General features: G+C 40.7%; 1 protein-coding gene across 2 annotated transcripts; it reads left to right on the forward strand.

The window, feature by feature from the left end:
• Positions 1-2395: 2395 nt before the first annotated feature.
• LOC134637139 (nesprin-2-like) lies at positions 2396-11067 on the forward strand. Of its 2 annotated transcripts, XM_063487492.1 has the most exons (4): positions 2396-2485; positions 3001-3060; positions 10632-10814; positions 10895-11067. In XM_063487492.1, the coding sequence occupies exons 1-4, from the start codon at positions 2432-2434 to the stop codon at positions 11060-11062; spliced, it is 465 nt and encodes a 154-aa protein (XP_063343562.1). In that variant the 5' UTR covers positions 2396-2431; the 3' UTR covers positions 11063-11067. The 2 variants fall into 2 exon arrangements, with proteins under 2 accessions (XP_063343562.1, XP_063343570.1); XM_063487500.1 differs by lacking the exon at positions 3001-3060 and having other exon boundaries at positions 2402-2485.
• The last annotated feature ends 352 nt before the right edge of the window (positions 11068-11419 follow it).

Raw genomic sequence — 11419 nt, forward strand, 5'->3', positions numbered from 1 at the left:
TTGTTTGTTACAGTCAGCTTTATAGAAGTGACCCCATCATAAAACCCCCATGGTGTGTTGAAAACTCTGTGTCTGTGTGTGTATGCACGAGCACGTGAGTGCCTGTGTGTGCACGCACCCGTGTGTCTATGTGAGTGCACGTGAGTGACTGTGCGTCGTAACAGTCAACGCACTGTGTGTGTGTGTCTCTGTATCTGTGACTTCCTGCTGGTCATAAAAGTAATCTCCTCACCCAATCTACACCAAATTCCTTTAGACAACACACAAAACAGAGTTAACATATTACAAACACTGAGACCCCCACTCTGCATCCACTGGGCCATTGGCCTCTTGTTGTCTTACATTTACAGACAAGCATGTGGAGAGTCTCCTGCAAACCTACTTCCAAGTTATGGCAATTATGAACTTTTATTAAAGGTACAAGTATCAGCATCAGCAACTCCCAACTGTAGCTTCCTGTCCCCTTTTATGACAGCAGACCCCCAGTGTCAATAAATTCCTTTAACTGTACACAATTACAAACACGCCGACACACACCGACACACACACACCTAAGCCAAACTGAAACACAGACAAATCCTTCCCTATTGCTCTGATCTACTGCTGGACCCTCTTATCTAAGCAAATTTAACACATTATATTCTAATAATTATTTTCTTGTACTCACATTACAAAAGTCTCACACACATGAATCAGGATGCAGAAAAGCTGTTGCCCATATGAGGTGTGAGGAAGAAACTGAACTCACGGATAGCTGCATGCTAGAGATATCATAGCTCTGTTTCCAATGTTCCCTCTAAGCTGCGCACGTGCGCAATTGCGCACTGCTGGCACGGTCTCTGCGCACAGAAAATCTGTGTTGCGCACAAAAAAAATTAACCTGAATTGAAATTAAAATTAAAACTTCAACAATTCTGTTTTGCAGTGTTAGTCAGTGAGTGACTGGCTGCTCCCGTATGGGATTAGAACGATGCCACCTTATCCCATAGTCCAGCCAATGATGTGATTTACATTCGTATATACGCAGCTAATCAACGTCGTTGACAGGCTATGACAGCGTCCTTATGTGCCGACACCGGTGTTTTAGCTAGCAAAGCGGCGTGGCTGATGTGGAGTGAAGCCACGTTAATGACAACGTGTACAACCATTGGAGATGTGAGCAGCACAGACGGAACAATTGAAGGAAAAAGTGTGGACTTTATACCAGTTTTTAAATTGTGTTGATAGGCCACGTAAAACCAGAGTTATGATAAAAATATCTGCAATGTTTGTTTTCTTCCTGAATACTGTCGTTGTTTATAGTTACTGCGGGAAGAAACGGTAAAAACTGCGTTTTATAAGGAAAAAGGCTCGAAAGCCTGTGAGCACAAACAAACCCCACCCCCCTCTGCCTTTCCTATTCGTCCAAAAATGTACCATGTCGACCAATCAAAAAATGATATGGCAACGTGGCATCTAGTTGTTAAGAAACGGGGGGAAGTTTTAGGAGTGACGGCGGTGTTTTGAGATGTGAAAGATTTGAGACGTTTAGTGCAAATCTTGTGTAGTTAGTGTGTAGTTAGTGTGTAGTGTAGTCAATAGTTTTGTTGTGTGTGTCAGAACAATGAGGGGACTGCTGAATGTTACAGGTGTTACAGGAGTGATACATCTCCTGTTGTCAGGCCTGCAGGTATCAGGCTGTTGTTCTCCTTTATCTCATAGTGGACAGAAATTATTTTTGGAGTGGCACAAATAATTTGTGTGGCATCAAATTTGATGCAGAACAGCTGATTGTTCTGTAAATAGTTTGAAATGTTTATTTAAAAATGCCTTGGCTGCATTTAAAAAAAATAGCTGCAAAAATCTTTGTTGTTTGCCAAACTGAGTTACTTTTTTGAAGAAGTAACTATATAATTAATTGCCCAGCATTGGTCATTATATACTATATTTTGCAGACAGAGAGTTACAGGACTCTCTCCCAGACCACAGACTCATAATACAAGTCAGAGCTTTTTTTTTAAAAAAAGAAAGAAAGTTGTGTTTTCAAAATTGGAGTTCAAGTTCTTTTTACTTCCAATAGTGTTAACATACTACACAGGTCAATGACTAGATTTTTTTTACATTTTCATTGTAAGTGGGCTAAAGCCAAGGGCGTAGATTTGGCATGGACGGAAGGGACATGTCCCCACCCCATCCAGCGATTACTGAATTGTCCCCACCAATAATTTGATCTCTGTGAGTAAAGAAAAACAAACCCGATAGAAAGAAAAAAACGATCTGTCAACGTCTCATTCACCCAGCGGTGCAAAAAGAGTTAAATTACGTTCTCTACTGGAGTCCTACGTCATGTGACAAATATGGCCAATGTGATTGGCTGAGCCTTTCAGGGAGCTCTGTTTAGTTTTAGCAGCAGCAAGCCTGTGCTGCGAGGACCTGCAAGGAGGAGAGGAGGATGGCAGCACAAAGGAAGAACCTGGATATAAGAAAGTATTTTTCAAAGAAACCTGTAAGTCACTTAAAGCCAAGTTAAGTCATAAAATGTGTCCGTCATAATAACGTTACAGGCTATGCTAGGCTTTGACCCACATTAGTCTAAAAATGGATGTAACCATGAATAACGTGTTTTGGAAACTAACTGCACAACAGGCAGCACTGTTAGTTATCTCAGTCTCAGAGTAGCATTTCTAATTTTGATTGAAACTGTCAGAGAAAACAGCAGCCTCGAGTAAGCCAGGATATTAGTTTACAGAGGCTGTTAAAATTATATGTCTAACATTAAAATGTTGGTGACACAATAATTTCATCCTAATGGTACTGACATATTCATATTTGAGACAAAATATCATGAAGTAGTCATGATTTTGCAAATATTCCACCTTGTAGTGCAGTTTGCACAAATTGTTTTAAAAATGCATTCACCCTACAAACATTACTGATGAGTCAAGATCTGCACAAAGTGACAGAAACACTGAAGCAGCTACATTATTTTATTATTACTGTCATGTATGTCCTATTTGTCAGGTGACAGAAGCAGCTCTGCCATGTTGTAGCTCGGACAGAGGTGAAGAGGCGAGGTCACAGGTGACTGACTGATGATTTGGTGCTATAGATTAACTAGTATTTATTATCATGACAGTTGTTAGGCTGCTGGTGTAAATTGATTCATTAGTGTATATTTGACAAAGAATCTGAATTCACATATCTCACTTTTTATATGGCACAAATCAATGTGTTATTTTATCAGGTGGCAATATGTCCTAGTGCAGTCAGAGGGGAAGAGCCAGGGCCAAAGGTGAGGCACATCAAGCACATAATAATTTTAATCTGAGGATAAAACGCATGTACTGAGGCTGAAAGAAGCTTCAGTGCTCTCAGAAGACAAAACATGGCTAAGGTCAACAATGACTCAAATGAAATTAAACAATGCTGCTGTATGCCATGTCCACCAGGATAGACTGGACAGTATAGATGTAAAACCAATATGCCAGCAGTTTATCTCAGTTAATGAGAGGAGAAGGCATGTGTTTGCCTCCCTCACATAGTGGACATTGAGTTGTTGTGGGACACCAGTAGTCCATGTCTGTTGCTGTAACAGTAGTTCATGTTTAGAATAAAAAATCCCAGCTCACTGATTTGACAGGGGCAATAGTGCCTAAAATGTTGCATAATTTTGCTGAGAGGTCTTTTACTTTGTGGTAATCTTAGATGAGTAGTTTTATGAACAAAAACCAGCAGGTCATTCAGTGTTCCCTTAGTGCTAATGTATCAGAGATGTTGGTGTACTATAACTGAAGTAATGTTGTTAAGTCCTTAAAGTCATTTTCTTTTATTTTCATGACTTTATTTTTATTTTTGTATGATACCTGATTTATATGAAATATGGCTGAAGTAAACTAAAGCCTAAAATACTTTAATCAGTCATTTGTTTAATAGTAATTTAACATTATATAATTCACATATAAAACTATGAATTGTAATTTTAAATGGTTTAAAAGCATGTAGAATAGCATATGTAGGCAAGTATAGTTCTCCTTTTTTTTTCTTTTTTTTAAATCAAGAAGCAAAGACAAAAAGGGGGGGGGAGAAACAGGGCAGGGTTCGGTGGTTGATCCGTCCCCACCAATGCCAAAACCAAATCTACGCCCTTGGCTAAAGCAGTTAATTAAAAGTAGTCTAACATAAATGTAAATGCTGTAATTTGATTATTTTAATGAACCATGTAACTTGGATGGATTCGATGCTGGTGTCACCACATTGCACACGTCTGCTGTTGCTCACAGTGGTCCAAGGGGCCGCTCAGGGAGTTTGTGTGTTCGCTCAGACACGTGAAAAATTAGAGGGAACATTGTCTGTTTCCCTCCCCTCTGATACGTTCAACCAGCCCCTGCTCTGAACATGTGTAGCTTGCTCATCAGCTTAAAAGTGACTGCATACAAAACGACAATCAAACTCACTCAAATAGACCACGTCTGGCCCGCACACACAAAATAGACACCAACAAGAGCTCTGACCTCCTTTCGGTGGAGAAACCAACACTCAGCGCCCTCAGCGGACCCCGGCGAGTGGCCACGGGTCCGGTGGCGTGGCGGCGGCGGCGTGGCAGCTCCGGCGGGCGACAATGTAGCACAACACACGATCCACGATGTGCTGGCCATGCAGGATGTACACGTGGCGGCCGGGCTGCTGGTCGCGGTGGTCCCTCCGGCTCACCGAGGTCTTCCTCCGATGGCGGTGCGGGCTCCTCCGGCTCGCGGAGCTCCTGCTCCGGCTGCGGCGCGGGTTGCTCCGACTCGCCACGCTCCTTCCACTCGCTGAGCTCCTCCGGCTGCGGCGCGGGCTCCCCCCGCTCGCTGAGCTCCTCACCTGGCGGTGATGACGGCAACACGGCAGCAGCAGGCAGTGGATGTGGTGGCAGAGTAATGGATGCGGATGGTGGAACGGATGACAGCTGAGTGACTGGCTGGACAGCAGACCGAGCTACGGCTACGGGCTGTGCTACGGCTGGGTTGCAGCATTAGCATTCACACAGTACGAGGTAGAATTGACAGATGGGGTGTGTAAAGAAAAATTGTCCATATGACTCACCACAGCCGGCTGTTGTAAAGTCCGAGAATCCGGCTGCGGTGAGGCGCGCCGGCGGCGCGAGCGTCGCCTCTTAAATGATGCCGGGCCTGCGTGTCAGGCTGAAGATCCTCAGGCTGGCCGAGTGGGGAGGGCAGCCTGGATCGAAGAGTGGAGGTGAAGGGTGTTGAGCAGGAAATCCGCCACAATCAGAAAAAGATTGTCCAACACCCAGGGAAAACAAGTCAGTGTTTCCTGCAACCGCTTCTCCACGGCGCAACGTAAATCCTCCGCGTGCGCCTCCAGCCACAGGTCACACAGACGGTTTACTGACATTCTGTATCTTAATTGTCTTCCTGCACTTAAAATATACTTGGATATATGTGAAGATAGTTTTGTTTAGGAACCAAGGCCATACATGCCAACCCTCCCGAATTTCAGTGCCCCTCCCGAAAATCTCCCGGAGCCACCATTCTCCCGAATTTCTCCAGATTTTCCACCGGGACAACAAAAATGAAAACCCATATCCCAGAATTCATAGCGCGGCCCAGTCAATTCCAGTTTCCAACAATGGCGGCCGCTACGTAGTTTTAGTATTACTCTTCTTACTCTTTCTGGGTCGCAAAATAAACTTTTTGCATATTATCAGGCGAGAATGTAGCTGTGTAAACTTTTCTTGACAGCATCGCATGCTCAGGGAAGCTGAGTGAAAACTTCAGCAAACGTTTTGATAGCTTCAGCTTTGGACAGCAGCTCACCATGTTCATAAAGAACCCATTTCTCATCACTGATGTCAGAGGGTTCTCAAAGGAAGTCATACAGCACTTCAAGTGGGCAAATGCTGGGTCTCTTCAAATGCAACTGGTTGATCTCCAAGCAGATGTGGCCCTGAAAGAGCAGTTTGGAAGAACTGAACCTGCCACTTTCTGGCTCCAAATGGTCTCTGAGACAGCTTTCCCAAATCTGAGGAAAGTAGCCCTGTACATCTTGACCATGTTTGGCTCCACATACAACTGTGAGGCAGCTTTCTCCACAATGAACATAATAAAAACTAAATATTGTTCCAGGCTCACCAGTGAGCACCTACACATGTGTATGAGAATGGCCCTGACACCATTCCAGTCCAGATTTAAAATCCTAGTAGAGCAAACTAAAGCTCAATTCTCTCACTGAACAACAGAAAGTGGGGAAGTGGAATATAAGGGGGAAAGAAAGAGAAACTGTAAAACTCTTAAGATGTTTTGATGTTATCTGTTGAAAATGTATTGAGACTGTTAAGTCGAGATGTAAAAGGGAAAGAAAAAGGGAAACTCAAGCTGCTGCTATTTTTTTTCTGAAATTAAGCACTTTGTTTTAAGATGTACAATTTAACCACTTTATTTATTTTCTCTAATTCATTTTAAACTGCAGCCCTGTATCTAATGTAGGCCTACTGTGTGTTTCAGTGTTAACAATACATTTTGTTGAAATGTTTTTAACTTGTATTTTCATTGATTTGACAGTCTATTGTTCATACGTTCAGATATTGATAAAACAAAATGGGCTCCTTCTCTATCACAATCATAACGCAAGTTAGACATTACGATGTCCCGGACCTCTGCTTGAGAAGGTTTTCTCCAACTGGACCACCTCAAATCTTAGTTTAATACCCCTGATCTAGAAGCATTTGTTATGAAGCGCTGTTTCCTCTTCTACACTGTTGCTGTGAACTACCTCTTTGGGCTTTTTTGGTTTTTATCCCGGTTTAATGTTTGAGAGCCAATTGTAGCACAGCATAAGTCACTTTTATTCTTTCATTTTGTGTATTTTGTTTTGATCACTGGACAACAATTTGCACAGAATGTAAACCTGAAGGGTCAAAGATTATGTTCATGTTTTATGCCATGTACAGCGGTCCCTCGTTATAACGCGGTTCACCTTTCGTGGCCTCGCTGTTTCCCAGATTTTTTTTGATGTGCAATTTTGCATGTTTTTTTTTTTCTTTAACAGCGCATTGTGTTCTGCATCCTGATTGGCTGTAGACCACTGTCAATCAATCTCCTCCGTGCCGTGTCTCCTGTACAGTACAGAATCACTACATCGATCGCTACAGTGTGACTCTGAAGTGCTGTACTGTATGTTTGTATGTTTGCAACAAACACAACAATGTTGATGAAGTGTTTTGCATCGTCAAAGGCTCCTGCGGTAGCACCCAAAAGACAGAGGAAGATGCTAACCATCGCACAAAAAGTTGGACTTCTGGACATGCTAAAGGAAGGTAGAAGTTACCGTATTTTTCAGATTATAAGTCGCATTAAGCGAAACAAAACAGTCAGATAAGTCAAACGTTACTCAGCTCATTCTTCTTGCTTTCTCTACTTCCGTACCAATGTTAATGTTGAGTTCTCTCGCAGCTGCTCTATTCCCACTCTCAGAAAAATTATGGTTCTTAAATGGTTCTTCAGATGTCTTCATGGTTCTTTAAAGAACCATCAAACGTCAAAGGACCTTTTTATTTTGTTGATGGTTCTTTAGGTATTACAAATGGTTCTTTAAAGAACAAAAGGTTCTTCATCCTTAGCTATCTAAGTTTGATGGTGTAAAATGGCATAAATATTTATTCACTATAATGAGGTTGTGAATTATACTGTGTGTTTTGTTTGTGTGCATGTGTGTGTGAAGGAGGAGGGCGGGTTACCTGGCAATTACCCTTTAAGAGCAGATGGTAGGAAACTGAATATTCAAATAAAAGTTAGAAATACTTGCTTAAAAATATACTGGTGGCAGGGGTGGGGGCCAAAGCCTAAAGACCCTACTTCCAACACCCCTAACCCCACAAACCCATTGATCACAAATAATGTGGTAATAGAATATGGAATTTATTATTAAGACGTTTATGAATATGGTGAGTTAACAAACAGTAGACACAAGACACACATTCAAATACTGTACTTTACATTTAAATTTTAATAAAGTATTACTATTTTCTGCTTCAAGGCATTATTTTTGAGATTATTATATATATTAGAAAATATAGCATAATGATAATACTAGTTATTGTAAACTTTACAAACCACCCAGCAGTATGTAAAGTCAAATTCTAAAATACAAGTAAATAACAATTGCACAACAGAATGTCAATGTAATGAACACACTTATGTGTAATGAACACATACCGACACAGTTTTGACAAAGCACACTGCTTAGGTAAATGATCTGAGTACTTGTTCATCACTGAGCAATTTGTTAATATGTGTTTCGAGCCTCGAGTTGTTGAAGGAAAACTAACTGATAGCTGATGGCTCTTTTCTCCAATTTTCTGGATGTCTTGGGAAACGATGTCTTTGTCCCACCGGAAACAACTTCACTGAAGTGGGGGAGTCCTCTACAACCTACAAATGAAGAGTGATCCTGGGAGAGCTGGGGCACATGCTGGTGACCTCAACAACTGCAAGACACCCTTCTCCTTAATTCTCAGCCACTTCTGCCATTGATCTCAAGATACAGTAGACTGAACCAGAGTGTGACCCACACCCCACCAACAAAATGAGAAGAAGGTGCAAAAGGTGCACCTCCAGGTTTGGAACAGCAGCCCCTTGCTCCAGCTGTGGACAGTGTGCCTACAAAAACCACTCTACTGTGGTTAGCACATCGTGCTGCTAATGAGGATGCACACAGAAGCACACACACTGGAATATAAATTGTGATCATTTTATTGGTCATTTCAGTGGTTATTTGGTCATTAAATGGCCTTTCTGGCCACTAACACACCATGTGTGATTTTCTTTTTGGCCATTCATCCCCCCACCCCCCCAAAAAGAAAAAAAAAAAAAAGTAAAATTAAATCATTGTTACTGTTACTGACCTGCAATGATGATAAAAAAAAAAATAGGTTTCATCATTCATATGCTAAAAAATGTGAACTTTATTACTATTTCCCCCCAAAAGCGTAGTAATAATACATCATCTGACTGGTATTCAAGGGGTATAATATCTGAATTTGAATTATATTTTGGTTTTCATGACTAGGACTGGAGCTAATTTAAAAAATCAAGTCAATGAAAGTAGATGTAAATGTTTTAATATATATGAATTTTATAGTATTTGGTAAACATAAACAGGGGGTGGCCATTTTTGGCCACGAACAAGCTGAGAGGGAGTTTTTTTGTTTTTCTGTCACTGCACAAAAAAACAAAGATGCATAAAACTCATTGATACTGTTAATTATTGCTACGCATCTAACCTCCATCATGGTTAGAAAATAAATCAGATGGCATGTTTCATTTGGAAAAAAATTGGGGTTTTATGATTTTTTCCATTTATGAGTTCCTAGGATTATGTGATCTAACTGGTATTTAAAGGGTTAAAAATCTGAATTTGAATGAAATTTTGATTTTCATGAACAGCACTGATGCTAATCTAAAAAATCAAGTCAAAAAAAGTGGAAATTTTTCTTAATATATATGAATTTTATAGCATTTTGTAAATGTAAACAAGGGGTGGCCATTTTTGGCCAAGAACAAGCTGAGAGGAAGTTTTTATGTTTTTGCTCTCCCTGCACAAAAATAACAATGCATTATAATCAGTGTTGATGTGAATCAATTACATGCCCCAGACTCTACTATTAATAATACAAGAAATTTCAGTAGCAATGCAATTATATAAAATTGCGAGATTTGGGGTTGTCTTCCAGCTAGTGCAGTGGACAAACAAACTGGTGCTTAAAGGGTTAAAAATTTAAAAAGTAATAATTATTTTATATTTATGAAAAGAACTGAAGTTACTTAAAAGCTTTATGCAGAAAAAATGGCAAAAAAACATTAAAAAAATAACAATTACAGACCTAATCTGTTGGTGGCCACTTTTGGCCACGAACAAGCTGAAAGGGTCATGATTTTGATCAGACTCAGAGGGTTAAAAAGTGATGTGCAAAATGTTGTGGAAAACCACGGAGCAGGCATGTATAGTGCATCTGCAGGTAAATGAACATCAAATCTCTCAGACTAAAATCTGTATTATACTTTTAGTCTTAAGAACATATGTTGTATATTTATCACCCTTATGGTAAAACCCATGTCAGCCATTGGTTTATGGACTTTGTATTTTGAAGCCTCAACATTTGCTTTATTTGCTATTGCTATGTGGGTTTTTGTGAGCCTTTTGGGACCATATTAGGATGAGGGATCAGAATCTGGAGTCATGCACACTACTGTTTCATTTAGTGTGTATCCATAAGATTTGTACAGCAGATCCAAGTTGTGCCTTGAAAACAGGAACGTTGTCTGCATAGAGGAGAACTTTAATAGCAGGCTTGTGCAAAGTGAGGCTTTGTGCTCACATTTGCTGCAAACTCTCGTTTTAGTTCTGTCACCCTGTTTAGATGCAGAATTCAGTTGAAATCAGGCAAGAACTGGACTTGGTTTTTATAATGTGTTCTTGTGAATTAATTGTGAATCGCATACATTTGATTTGACTTTCTGCGAGACAACAGTCATCCGCTGGCCAAAAAGGTTTTCCAAATACCTCCACGTTATCAAGCCTGGACTTAGAAAAGAATAGCAAAACAAATCTGCACCTCCTGCTTCACATGCAATTTGTGTTTGTGTGTTCAGAGGCGGCGGCGAGAGGCGGGACCTCGACTCATCCAGCTGGAGAGCCTGACCAGGAGGAGTAGGACATTAACTCTGCTCTTCCAGGGCACCCTGCAGACTGGGCTGCTGGCAACAGCGAGGGAGTGTGGCCGCCGCTGGGATGACGTGAACGCCAAACAGGAGTCCATCACAGGTCGACTGCAGGTATGCAAGTCAGACCTTCTGAGGAGGGTTTCAGTTTTCTCTCTTCTTTATAATTGACCCTTGTTTTCTCTCTCTCTCAGCTCCTTGTCACAGAGTGGGAGGGATTTGAAGCACAAAGGGAGGAGCTTGTCGTTTGGTTGGCTGATATGGATGTCCACCTGAGTGAGGTTGACCAGCTGACAGGAAACACCTGTGAAAAACTGAAACAACTGCAGGTGTGGGGTTGTTTTGATATGACATATATTTGATATGATACATATGTCAGAGACATTATCCTAAACTAACAAAGGACCATGAGTCCAACATGAAACTTACCTTACATAACGTAAAGCTGAAGTTCATTGATCATTTTAATCATAAACTTGTTGTTGAAATATTTTTACTGAACATGCAAACATCTGCTGATGAAAATGTCTACATATATTTATTTATAGTATAGTAAAAATGTTTAATTATTACTGTTTAAATGACTAATATGTGACATGTATTAGTAGTGATGTTGTGCTGAGGGTTAAAATGCCTTTTTGTCTTTTGGTATACTACGAAATGGCAATAAACCATTAATATATGTCTATGCTGTGCTCGTATTTATTTTACCCTACTCA

Source organism: Pelmatolapia mariae, linkage group LG2, assembly GCF_036321145.2.
Source record: "Pelmatolapia mariae isolate MD_Pm_ZW linkage group LG2, Pm_UMD_F_2, whole genome shotgun sequence".
In the NCBI taxonomy this organism is placed as follows: domain Eukaryota; kingdom Metazoa; phylum Chordata; class Actinopteri; order Cichliformes; family Cichlidae; genus Pelmatolapia; species Pelmatolapia mariae.